The sequence below is a fragment of the Strix uralensis genome, chromosome 9 (assembly GCF_047716275.1).
Source record: "Strix uralensis isolate ZFMK-TIS-50842 chromosome 9, bStrUra1, whole genome shotgun sequence".
In the NCBI taxonomy this organism is placed as follows: Eukaryota; Metazoa; Chordata; class Aves; order Strigiformes; family Strigidae; genus Strix; species Strix uralensis.
The window spans coordinates 17651986-17665362 of record NC_133980.1 but is presented as its reverse complement, the minus strand read 5'-3'; the positions used below and the strand labels follow the sequence as shown (position 1 = coordinate 17665362).

The 13377-nt window shown below is 45.4% G+C and overlaps 1 protein-coding gene across 2 annotated transcripts in view; it reads right to left on the bottom strand.

Moving 5' to 3' along the window:
- The window catches only part of PAQR9 (progestin and adipoQ receptor family member 9), a 30712-nt gene extending 18376 nt beyond the window's left edge, over window positions 1–12336 (bottom strand). The window contains exon 1 of one of the 2 annotated variants that reach the window (XR_012629995.1): window positions 10803–12336. Coding sequence is in view for 1 of the 2 variants with exons in the window: in XM_074877571.1 (XP_074733672.1) it covers window positions 11062–12294 (1233 nt within the window). In the remaining variant the exon portion in view is untranslated. Of the gene's footprint in view, window positions 1–4449 lie in introns of those variants that run through there. The other variant, XM_074877571.1, reaches the window with a different exon arrangement.
- Between the last annotated feature and the right edge of the window lie 1041 nt (window positions 12337–13377).

Sequence of the window (13377 nt, the reverse complement as noted above, 5' to 3'; positions counted from 1 at the left end):
CGCCTGGTGAGTACTCCTTTGCTCCCCTCTGTGCGCTGCAGATGAGAAACACAGCGGCCAGCTACCATGGAAAAAATGTGTTCTGGCTGGAGCCATGCAGCTTGCCAGCGGCCTTGCTGGAGGGCCATCCCTGCACCCCGGGAGCGGTCAGCGCGCTCCTCCTGGCGGCTCTGCTGCTGAGCCTCCGGCCTCGCTGCCAGGCCAGCCCTGACACCGTGCCAGCTAGCTTCCAAAAATCACTGCAGCCAGTTTGTGTTAAAATAGATACTGTGCTGCACTACACTTCATTTGATCTTCACACACACTACTCTGCTCCTCTTCAGGTTTGTGCATTGACTGGGGCAAATAAAAAAAATTTGAATTAGCTGACATTTTTCAATATATGTGCATAATTTATTTTGGTTTTTTTTTTTTTTTTCATTTCAGGATGGTGAAATATGAGGATTCAATCAAACTCTGAGATTTCAGAGCACTGATGACTGAGTTTGAAAATTGAGGCTTGTTTTCTTAAAACTGAGTAAGACCAAAGCTTGTCTAGGAAACTCCTGCTGGTTGCCCTCAGTGTCCTCCACAGGTCTGCTGGGCACAGGCTAATGTTGCAAAACTTTCTTCTGAACAGCAGGTCTGAATCTCTTTATTCAGAGGTTCACTTGGCACAGCAGGCAGGCAAAGCTGTAATTGCCTGGTTCTCAGGCTGCTTTGACTCATCTGTGTGGGGGCAATCCCGGTGCGATCATCAGGGGCTCTGTGCCACATATGGACTAGTGCAGCGTAGAGGAGATGTGCTGCGCCATTCTGCATTCCTGTTGCATCCTCTGTGCCAGTACTGGAGTGATGTGATTAGGGAATAAGTAGGGTCAGAGAGATTTACCAGCCAGAATTATTCTCCAGCCTGTTTATGCCTTCCAGGCAAAATGCAAAGAGAAGAGAATTGAGTCTGGTGCTTGTTTGTGCATTTAGCTCATGAATCACTCGTGAAGGGAACCTCACTACCTCTAATCTATTATAGTACACATGGGAAGTTTTCACCTTAGAGACTTCATTTACCAGCCTGTTTGTTGCAGATTGTTTCATTCATGAGATATTGGGTGACTGAAATGGCTTTTAGAACAAAAAGTGCTTAATATTGAGTAATAAACTGGAAGTCACTCATGTCTGGGACATAATCTGGCAGTTCTGCCCTGACACTGAAACTAGAAATCATGATACTTCCAGAGCCTGAAAATCATAAATATTTGTTAGCTATATGTGCATGTTTGGCTAATGAATAACATTCCTTAGGGTTATTTAAAAGCATCAACAAACTGCATTTGATACTGCTAGGTGAACATCCAGTACTTTCCACAGAGGAATTGCACTCTGAGCCACAACTGCTGTAAAAGTGAGATGGCCAGATTCACTGTGGGTCTTCAGTAACTCTGCTTGGAGAAGATCACTGTGACTTTCAGAAGAGAAAGCAGTGATTACTGCACTTGGTAATATTTGTAAGTTCACCAGTTCATTTGCTTTGTGCAAATCTATGTAGCAAGTCTGCCAGCAAAGTCAAAATCAACAGATCTTTTCAATGAGATTAATTTTATCATTTTTTTCCTTTAATAGGGAAGACTTCTAAAATGTCTTGTTGGTAACAGCTGGAAACCTCAACCAAAGTACATAGGGCACTACCAACCTTTTTAATGGAGGTATGTACTATTTTCCATTCATTATATCAATTCATTATATCCTTTGGATTACTGCTCATCTCAGTAGAACCAGATCCTAACACACATGGGCTGTATACTCCCTCTGAGGTGTTACAGCTGCCGAGTGCTGAGTTAGCCATGACTTTATGTGATCTTAATTATACAACCTGCATATTGCATTTGAGCAGGTTTTCCACTCTTGTATACCCTCAATTACCTATGTTTCACTGAAATCAGTTAAGTCAAAGTTGTTTTTTACTGTCTAAAGTACATCTGAACTTTAAAAGAAAGGATATGGCATGCTTCTGTTGGAGTGGAATACTTATAGTTTGGAGGGACATGCTCTGTCGCTGGGGACAAAGGTATTCTGCACAGAATATTTGGCTTCTGTGTTTAATCTTTGAGTCTATATAATACAGAAATAAACATTCTTTTTAACCAGGTTGGCTAATGAATGTATTTTGTAGTGCTCAGTGAGTCTGATTACTGTTCCACACTGGTTTACTCCAAGCTATGAATTTCTACCAGACTACAAGAAACAATGTTTTGTTATTGTAATTGCTACAGTTGGAAAATGTGCAGTTTTATTTCATGACTAGACTAAGTTGATGCATTTCTAGCTTTTACATATGTATTTTGCTCTTTGTTTCATATTAAAATCTATCAGACAATGGTATGAAAGGAGAATATTTTAATGGACTAAGGCAGAGGCGGGAATGTGAGTCTTGGGTGTCTGAGGGTAGGACACTGCCTTTGGGCTGAATGGCAGAATTTGCTGTGCCAGACTCTTGCTGGCAGCATTTCCCTGGCACTGTCTGCTCATTAGGGCTCTGCTTCTATAGCACACTTAAACACGAGGAAAAGTTCACCCCATGAATGAACAAAGATAAACGTATATTCATAATAAAGTTAAGTATGTGCTTACAAGCTTCACTAAATTTGGATAGTGAGAGAGAATGCCTGTGTGTGCAAAGGTATCAGAGAAGCTGTCCTAGGGACCTGTTCACCTTTCATTCATTATTTATATTATTTCTGAGTACTTCAGATATTTCTGCTTGTTATCCACCCCACTGACATTTCATAGTTGTCTTTCCAAGTGCTGCTAAAAAGAAAAGCTGAGATTTTGGGACACTACTGTGTGCCAGTGATTGAATTCCATAGCCCCAGGACTGCAGATGCAGACAGCCCAGCATATAAAGAGGGAAAAATCAATGTTTTTCTTCTTTTACAAGCAGCATTGCCCAGCTCCTTGGAACAACAGAGGAGAGTGACAGAGAATAGATGTTTCCTAGCAAACAGAGGATGATAGATGAGAAGTATGCTTAACATCAAAAATGGAGGAAAACTGTATTTTCATATTTCATCAGTCAGGAGGGACACAAAAGGATTACATCTTGGGGACAGGAGAGACTCAAATTAGAGAACTCTATAAAATTGTTTACTCTCCAAAAAGACTGTGTGATATTGTTGTTGTCATTCTTCTGTAAAGCATGTATCATATACCCAAAGGCTGTGCTCCCTGGCAAGAGAAATATTTCCAGCTCCCCACTAACAAATAGAAGTGTACTGCTACTCTTGATAAGAAATCTGCCTTGTAATAGAGGGTTTTCTGATGCAGAAGAGTGCATCTGTAGTGTCTGCCCCAGAGGCTCTCATTACTGAAACCAAGATTGAGCCTTAGCATTAATACTGATTTGCTTTTCATTTTTACCAGCTTTTTAATTTTTAATGAGTTTCATCTCCACTCACAGATCCTACTAACCATACATTATCCTACAATGAGAGAATAAAATCGGAAGGTTAAAGCTGCTATCAGATGTCCCTTTGTTCCTCCACAAATACACTGTCCTGACTTTTAGGGCCATTTGTCAGAGAAGTGATGTCATGGTAAGAAAATGTAGATTGCCTTCAGATTTCCAATTGGTTATTATCAGAACTATGGAGCCAACTCAGCTGAAGGCTGGTACTGACCTCAATAAATTACCTGTCCTAGCAGTGACTTTTGTTGCTTTCCATTCTGTTCAGTTTTTGCCATCCTCATTGCCTCCATCAGTTTTGTGAGGTTTTTCCTCCAGCATGTTCACGTCCAGCAGTGAGATCCAGAGCCTTCTGATAACATTATGAAAGGCCTTAAATGTTAACAGTAGGATGCAGTCTTTTGAAGCATTTGTTTATTTGTAGGATGTAGGCTTTTGAAGCACCTGTTTGTGAGGTGATAATGGATGTTTTTGCTGGGCTCATCAAATACTTGAAGTCATTGCCATATTTCAAATAGGATGTACAAACTCTGCAAACAAGAGCTCTCAAGAATTTTAGAACTTTCGAAGGAATTCTACAAACCTCAACTAGAAGATCCTACAGTTTTCCATTGTGTTCAGCTTTTTAACAGTATCGGGGGGTGCCTGCAATTATGCTGGGATACATTATGTCCTGCTGAATTTTGAGACAGAAGGCTTAAAGCAGATACTTTATGTAATTGCAGTTCACTGAGTGCTTTTTTGTGCCTGACTTGGACTGAAAACAATATTCTGCCACTTGGAACATTCCTAGACTGTCAAATGGGAGACTTTATTTGATGCCAAATAGACCTCTTCATTTTGCAGTCAATATTTTGCTGTGATTCTTGACGTAGCTGTTGCTACCAATTTCATGATTTTCCAGTGAGCACTGTAGGCTGAACACTGATCCCCTTATACATATTAATGAATTTTAATATAACAGGGATGCCTATCATTTGGCTAAACCAGGACAATACTGGACAACTAAAAAAGGCAATTATGCTGTTTTATTGCTTTAAAATACAAAAGGCAATCAAGTGGCAACAATACTTTTGCTGTGGTATAGTGTTTTCAGAAATATAAACACCACTATACAAGAATTGGAAGTTCCTGGACTTACACTAACATCTGTATTTGAAGATAACTACATTCAACACACTTCTGATCCTGCAGGTGTCACAGTAATTTATATTAAGCAATGAAAAAACTTTATAAATGCATTTCTGCAAAAATGTACTCAGAATCACCTTTATTCATAGATCACACCTTTTTTTTTTTTGCTAAAAATGCATAGTCATTACATACACAGTAGTCAGCATCCAAAAGTGTACAAAGAGTAAATTTTCAAACCCTCCCAACAGAACCAAACAAAATTCACACTTTTTGTTCATTGCATGCACAGACCCTTAAATGTGATACCTCTTACTAAAGCGTGCTTGAATCTCTAGCAGACAGAATTGACTTGCTATAAACTGTTTCTCCATACTATTAAACCCCAGCTACAACCACAAATCCTAAGGCGTTCACATGAAATAGAGAAGCCCTACTTCAGAATCCTCCATGTTCTGAGTATGACTCAGGAAGCAATTGCCCTGAAAGCAGAAGTCTGCTGGTGATGTTTCTGTACAGGGATCTTTGAGCAAAAGCTTGCTTCCTTTGTCTTGGTCATTAATTTATTACTGAATTCAGCGGAATGAAGCAGCATCTGTCTAAGCAAGTTGTGAAAATAATTTGACTTTATTTCACACCCAATTCCTAGACACTAAACATTTTTAATGGAGGTCTGTGTCTTTCAGTGCATGTGATGCTTCCTCAGCATCTTGCATCTCACCTAAGGAGAAGAGGGTAAAGTCTTAGCTGTAACTTGGGTGTTGGTTGTGTAGCCCTAACTTACAGGTGACTAATAGAAGCTAGAAATATACTTGGATAGGGTGAATTTCTAACGGTAGAGGCTTTGACTTAATGAACCACTCAAACCCTTTGATGTCTTTCTTGTGTTTTTTTTGTCTCCACTACTGCTGCCAGTTAGAAAAGCTCTTAAAAACATTGTCCTCTACTCAGTGGTGCTGTTTATATCAGTCCTTCCAGGAGAAGGGCAGAGTCTATTAGCAGGATCATTAGTCAGGGCTCCACGGCAAAGGAAGTGTACACATATGTGATAAGAAGATCCAAGTTCAGTTTTTGCTCAAGAATAGGATTGGCTCCATGTTGTTGGTTTTGGGGAACGGGAGGGGAAAAGACAAAGTTGTTTGTCTGATCAATATGATGTTATGTTCCCAAATGAATGATTACACATGTTTATTTAAAAGCTCCATTTATTTAAGGTCTCTGATAAGAAGTAGCTTGAAGTAGGTTGAAATTCCCAATGGCAATTGAGACATAATCATAGTCTTACACATCTCACTGATGGGAGATCTTGCTCCATGTTTCATGGTAACTGGAATACAATCCATGGCTGAATGAACAGGGCCTCATGTCAGCATTACAATGCCCCTCGCTACAAGTCACCAGTGAGAATTTCTGAAGAGTACTTAACTCATGTATGTTTTCTCTTTACTCCTGACCCTTAAGCATTCAGTCAGCCTATTTACTACTGCTCAATCTTGACTGCCCCCGGCTGAAGCCAGTGGAAAATTTGCCATCAGCTCCAAAGGACACAGGATGTGAACCTCCTAGGAGTATGGCAACGACGAGGGTTTGTCCCAAGATTTCATGATCTAGAAACCTTCACATTCCTCTCCCTATGAGATGAGGAGCTACGGAAAAATATAACATTCTCTCTGCCGGAGTTCAGTAATATTTCTTCTTAGCACCTAGGAGGGTCTTTGCATTTTTAAGTGCTTTACAAACATTAGCTAGTCTTCAGAGCAACCCTGCGAGGTAGGTAAGGTATATTCTCCCCATCTTACAGATGTGGAAACTGAGACACAGAGGGTCAAATTCAACCCTGGTACAATTCCAGTGTTTTACATGAATTAAATTCATTCAAAATGAACACAGTTTAAACAACTTGCCCTAGATTACAGAACAGGTAGTGGCAAAGCAGGGACGAGAACCCAGGAGTGCCTGACTCCTCAGCTTGTTACTGGCCACTTGGTCATTTTTACTCTCATAGGCAATGAAAAACAGTATAATCTGGGCATTTACTACAGGTATGATTTGCTTCTGTAAGGCATGTGGATGGTAATCAACTGAGTTAAGTGCAATAATACTTTATGAATGTGCTGCCTCAGAGAGTTTACTTAAGTAAAACTTTCATACTGTCATTTTCTGCAGGTGCACTGTTGACAAAAACCCAGCAGAGTAGCTGGATTCAGCAAATAAATAATAGCACAACACTTGGACAACTAAGCAAAACTATCATATTAGCAAAAACCAATGTGTTCCTACTTTTAACTGCTAGATTTCTACAAGTGCAGCATGCAGATGAAACCTTTCCCTTTGTTTCCAGACTGCAGACTCCAGTCTTGTTAACGAAGCAGCTCAGAGCTACAGATATCCTGGATAGTGACATTCAAATGAATACACTGCAGAAGAAGAAATAGTGTATCGCCACATAATACAGGATAATTACTACAGACCAGGTATATCAGTCTTACACAAAGATAAGCTTGAAGCTTGCAGGTTACTCGGAAGTGCCCAGAAGCTAAGCTTACTGAATATATGCCAATGTGTAGACTCCATTTCTAGGCACATGCTGATTGCAAGGCGGGGGGGGTGTCTGTGCCACCAACACTCTGGGAACTGGCCCCATCAACAGGCAGTCCACACTGGCACAGGTCTGTCAGTCTGAAGGTCAGCGTTGGCCAAAGATGGAAAGACACATAGGCATTTTCAGGCCATCCCCTTCTGCTCCAGTCCTCACCTTGTCCCCCATTCTCAAACAGATTCTGCCACAAAAGGCCTGAAAAGCCTTTTTTGGTTTTAAAGATGAGCTATGGAGTCCACTGTGTAGACCTTATAGCAGGTACCCGGGCAATAAAATCATTATGACAGGTACTTATGCAAAAAAGTTTATTTTCTAGGATGTCCTTATGCATCTGCAGGCTAGACCTCCTGTCTGAGCTCTCAATATGCTTATGAATGTTCAGCCCTGTGTGCTTTCACACCAAAAAGACATCCCGCTCCCTTACAAGCCACACAAATGCTGACATTCACATCTATACGAGCAAAATCAAACACTATAATTATAGATATCTTGTTCCACTTTTAACCTCTTTAACTCAGTTTTGTTCTGTCCATATTTACGAAGACTGGCTATCGGACATGGCAAATGGAGCAATTATCTACATACATGTCCTTCACTGAATAAACATGACACTCAGGTAGCATTTCCCTAGATATTCTCCACACTTATTGTAACTTTTTAATTAGTAGCCACATTTTAAACAAACAAACAGACATACATTAATTAGAACTCTTAAAATCTAATCACATCTCCCTATACCCATTCACTCCTGATTCATACAGCCTGCTTACAGTGGCTCAGAGAGCAGTACTTGCAACCAGCATTTACAAGTAATTCCACTAAGTACTCAGGCCCATGCATGTGCCTCAACATTTTGCCAATAGAAACTTTTAAATGAAGCAATATTCTTAATATCAGAGCCAGGTACCAAATCTGCAGCATGACTGGGGATCACAGGCAACTTTTATAACAGCAGTAAGATTCCAGTAAAATTGCAGTTGGTTGCAATCCAACCTTTACTGTTATCTGTCGTTGAGATATATATAGACGACCCAGTGTGGCCTAACTGCAAATATCAAATGTATTTTTACAAGTTAGCAACAGCCTTTTTTGACATTGCCTCTTGAGATGTCCTCTACATCGTGACTGACAACCACAAATATAATTCATTATACTGTATGCTTTAAAAGCCTTTTTCTACATTTGGCTTTTACTGTTGCTTGTTTCTGAGCTGTCTTCTACTGCTGAGATTTGCTGTCCCCGGCCTTTTTGATTTCTTTCTCAGTTTTTAATTGCTGGTTGGACATGCTAGTGGCAGCTCTCAGGCAAACCCTTTCTACATAATTAATTTTGAAACTTGGATGAGTCATTAGGCTCTAACTACTATGCCTCTATTATTTTACCTTGAATACTGCACATCTCAAGTATTTTGGACTCTTTCTGCAGTTGTGGAAATTCATAGGATGACCATGTTGCAGATTTTGATCTATTTGTTTTCTCTTGTGAGTTTCCAGGGGTTTTTCACAATATAAAACACATTTCAAAGCATAACAGTGTTGTGAACCAGCCTCCTCTCCCAGTGGTGCAGATAATTTTCTGCTTTATTGGCAGCTGAATAAAGCAATGCCATATGTATGACAAAAGTTAATGAAAATATGTAAAATTAAAAATACTTCATATAGTTTTCATTTTCTTTTAATGCAGATTGGCAAATGAATACTGAACAGACAGCCACACGGGGCCATGCTGTTTTTTATGGCCCATCAGTGATAACTCAGGAGGCCACGGTTTGGAAACTGCTGTTTCAGAAAATTCTAGCCAATCTCTTTAAGAGACCACATGTGACCCTACCACAAATTATATACTAGCGGATTTGTGGCTGGCAAAGAATACATATTTTTGTTAGGCCATTCTCATCATTCACTGAGAATCTAAAAGATCCAAACCATTATAGTTAAAATGGGTTGAGATAAAAGATAAAATTAAGTGGGTGTAATTTTCTCTTAGCTTATGTACTTTCATAGGGAAATTGTCACAAAGCTGACATTGGTACAGGACAGATCAATTATTGGTTTCTGTGACGATTCTGACCCGCATTAAGGACTTGACCTCATAATACCTAGCTATAGTCCTTCCTATATTCCTGTTATGAACAAAGGGGGCTTTGTTTTGCAGAAGACTATGGGATGGGACTCAAAACATTTTCTTGGGGTTCAGATGCCATGTCCATGAAAATGGGAAAGCCCCAAGCAGCAATGTATTTCCACAATAGGGGCAAAGAGGCTGAGTTAAAGAACCACTACACTATCGTGCAGTATGACACCAGTGTTTCCTAAGGAAGTATCACCCTTCTTTTTGAAAATGGGATATACAAGCAGTTTCTCAACTGAACTTCAAGTTGTAATCCCCCTATGTAATATTATTGCATATTTGTTACTTGTTCTGTCGGACAAAATCAAAATGCATCTGTCTAAGACCTGCATGTAGTTTACAAAAATGTTTCTTTATATAGAAAGTAAGTTCAATCTTTAGTTAGCCGTTTGTTGTGTGAGAATGATAATACCTGGGTTGCTGTGAAAAGATACTGCTTTGGAAAACATCTCATAATTCTTGGCTTTGAACTCCCCCAAAGCTTCTGAAAGAGGACTTCAGAATACCCAGCTGCAGCCACAACTAGTCAAAATAGGAAAAGGTGGGGAATGGTGAGAAAGTGCCAGTATCCAGTACTTGTAGAGTCAGATTTTAGGTCCTGAACTCAGATTCAGCAGTATTCTTCAACTAAGGATGGTAAATCTGACAGAGTGCTCTCATTAAAAAGCAGAAGAAACCAGTTCCATGTAATTCTTTAAAAGATCCAGAACGAGATCTCATGCACCAGTTACTCTCTTTACATCCACAGAACTCCCACCGAGGTTGGCAGGGGCTTATAGAAAGTCTGGCATCTGACTTTGACTCTAAAGGGCTGATTTGGGGGTGATTTACCAGGGAAGATAAAGGGGCCCCTTAGCAACCCCCTTAACACAACAGATGTTCCTAATGTGCTGGGGAAGAGCCATGCCATTATGCAGAGCCCTTCTTCTTCCCCCACCCCCGCTCCAAACTAGTTTGACCCCTTTCTGGTTCAGTTATTTTACATATCCCTCTATTTTATTTTAGTATCCAAGTGGCTACACCAACCACTTACTGCCTGTCTAATTAAAGTCTCTCCATCAACTGGTAATCCTGTAATAATTCACAGCTGTTTTTCCTCTCTCTGTTAAATCTATTGTTCCCCGGCTGAAAAGGCAGCAAGACCTTAAAAACTCTAGATAGCTATCGATTTGTTTGCATTTAAAATCCAGTATGTGGCTGCAAAGGCCTGTTACAGTATCACAGAGGAAGATAAATGTCAGTGCATAATCTGCTAGGAAATTTCACACAGGAGTTGATTAAAAGTCTATGAGTAATCATTGCACAAGTGTCTTCAGGTGTATATATATATACACATATATATGTAGCTAATAAATATATAGCTAGATATATAAATATATATGCATATACAGAGCTAGTTTGAACCTAATTGTTATGAAATTAGTAAGTGGCATTCACAGTTCATGCATTCTTCCTAGTAGCAGAGCTAAATTATTTCAGCTTATACTCTAAGCAGCAACATACCAGTAAGCGTTTGCTTGCTTCCCCTGGTAACCTAGTAGTTTAAAGAGCACGAGCAGTTCCGCCAAGGTCGTTTTCTCCAGCAACCCTCTGCAAAAGGGACCTGGCTCTTCCACAGGTGTGTTTCCCCCAGGTTTCACAGCATCTTCAGGACACGGTGGGGCCGGTCTGAGGGTCACCAGTCTGAAGGCCGTCAGCCCGAGGGTCTCCAGCCCAAGGGTCCCTGCTATGGTGGTCGCTGTCCCAAGGGTCGCCGGCCCAGCTAGTCCTGCTTGCAGAGGTCTGCGACGTTGAGGAACCTCCTGACGACCACAGCCAGGCAGAGCGTCAGGAGCAGCATATACCCCACAGTGCCCAGGTAGGTGGGGGCGGCCAGCGGTGCCTTGAGGAACTCGGCCAGGCCGTCCTCCACGTAGTGCACCTGGTCGTAGATGCTGAGGAAGGTGAAGATGTGGAAAAGCTGGTGGCTGTGTCCCACGATGTCAAAGAGCCCCGGTTGGATCCGCTCGGGGATTTTGCTGACGTTGAAGAAGGCGGCCACCAGCAGCCAGCAGTAGCGCCGGTAGAAGTAGACGAAGAGCGTGGGGTTGCGGGTGTGGAGGTCGAAGAGGAGGCTCTCCAGCATGATGGGGCAGGCCATGCTCAGCGGCATGGCGAAGACAAAGGTGCGCACGGCGAAGGGGTAGGCGCAGCAGGCAGCGCGGCTGCGGCAGCAGGCGGCCGTGCAGCCCACGGCCAGCGCCAGGGCCACGGGCAGCACCAGGGCGCGGTAGGCCGCGATGGGCAGGCTGCAGTCCAGCTGCCAGCCCAGCCGCTGCTGCACGTAGCGGCTCATGGCGCTGGCGTCCAGCAGGCTCAGCCCTGGCAGCAGGTAGTAGGAGTAGGCCACGGTGCTAGCGAAGCCATAGTAGCTGATGGAGGCGTAGTCCAGGTAGAAGAAGGCGGCACGGAGGCGCGGGGAGAGGCAGCTGAAGAGGTGGGCAGTGCAGCTCATGGCGAAGGTGAGCAGCACCCCCGAGGCGTAGCACCAGAGGGGCAGCAGGGCCGGGTGGTGGAAGGGCACGTCCCCGGCGCCCCGCAGCAGCAGCAGCCGCCCGAAGCGGCTGAGGAAGAGCAGCAGCGGGATGAAATGGGTCCAGAAGTTGAGGGTCTCGTTGGTGGGCTGCAGCACCGAGGCCAGGCACTCCTGCGCCGAGCAGTGCAGCCGCCGGTAGCCCGAGAGGATGAAGCACTCCACGAAGTCCTCGGGCACCTCGTCCCACCGCAGCAGGGCGGCAGGGCGAGGAGGCGGCGCCGCCTCCTCCTTGTCTCCCTCGCCCGCCGGCATGCTGCTGCCCCCGCCGGCCCCGGGCCCCGCCGCCCCCGGCCCGCCGCCCGCCGCCCGCCGCCGCCCGGGCGAGGTAGAGCCGCTGCTCCCGCGGCCGCCGGCGGAGGAGCCGCGGTGGCTCTGCGCTGCTTCTCCTCCCCCGCCGCCGCCCCCGGCAGCATCACTCATTGCAGCAGGGGCAGTGGCGGCACCGCCGCAGCTCCTCCCGCCCCGCCGCCCGGCATCGCGGTAACTGGAAACCGGCGGCGCATCCAGCGCTCCCGGGGAGCGGGGAGAGACGCCCCCGCCGCCGCGGGTAGGGTTTCCCGGGGAGGGAGGCGCTGGACACCCGACCCGCCGTGAATGATTGATGCGGCCGCAGCGCGGGGGGCCGGGCCCGGGGGAGCCCCGCGGCCGCCCCGGCCGAGCCGCCCCGCAGCGGCGTGTGCGGCCGGGCCCGGGGGCGCGGAGCCCGCGGGGCCCCTCTCTGCCGGCGGCAATGCCGGGGCGCGGCGGTGGGGACAGCTGGCGGGGGGACACGCGTGCAGACCCACGCCGCTTGGTGCGGGGCCGTCCCGCGGCGGCCTTTCGGCGTGAAAAGCACAAAGCGGGCGGCGGCCCCGGCTGTCCGCGGGTGCTGCTGCCCGGCCTGGCGCCGCGGCTGCGCCAGCGCGGGCGGCAGAAGCCGGTCGGGAGCCCCGAGGAAGGGGAGGTGACCCCGCGGGGCCGGGAGATGCCCCGCAGGCGGGAGGGAGCTGGGAAGTGCCCCCAGGCAGGGGACATCTGGCAGCCGGGGGGGTTTCTGCCGTGTGCGCTTCGGCGAGGCCGCCTGAGACCTGGTGTCTTGGGTGACACTGCCTCACGCCGGGAACGCCAACGGTGTTTCAGGCGAAGCGTTCCCGGCCAGGCTGCAACGGGCGGGCGTCCCTCCGACACCCACGGCGCCCACCTCACCCCGCGGCCGACACCGAGGGGACGGGCTGGCAGCGGCCGTTCTGTGTTGATCCTTAGACAAGTCCTACATTTATCGGCCATGCGGTTATGCAAGCAGCACGGTTACATAATCGGAGTATAAAAATACCGGGAAAAGCACCGTACGGGTGTTACTGTACCTTAACGCGTCTGAAGTAAATAGAAGGTGGTGCGGAAAGGTAAGGAACCATTGCAGGCGCAGGTAGGAGCCAGAGTAAGGGATTGCTCTCCACTTTTCAGCGTGTTTCCTTTTTTGTGTCCACATGGCCTTAAATATCTGATAGCTCTAGGTTTTCCAGT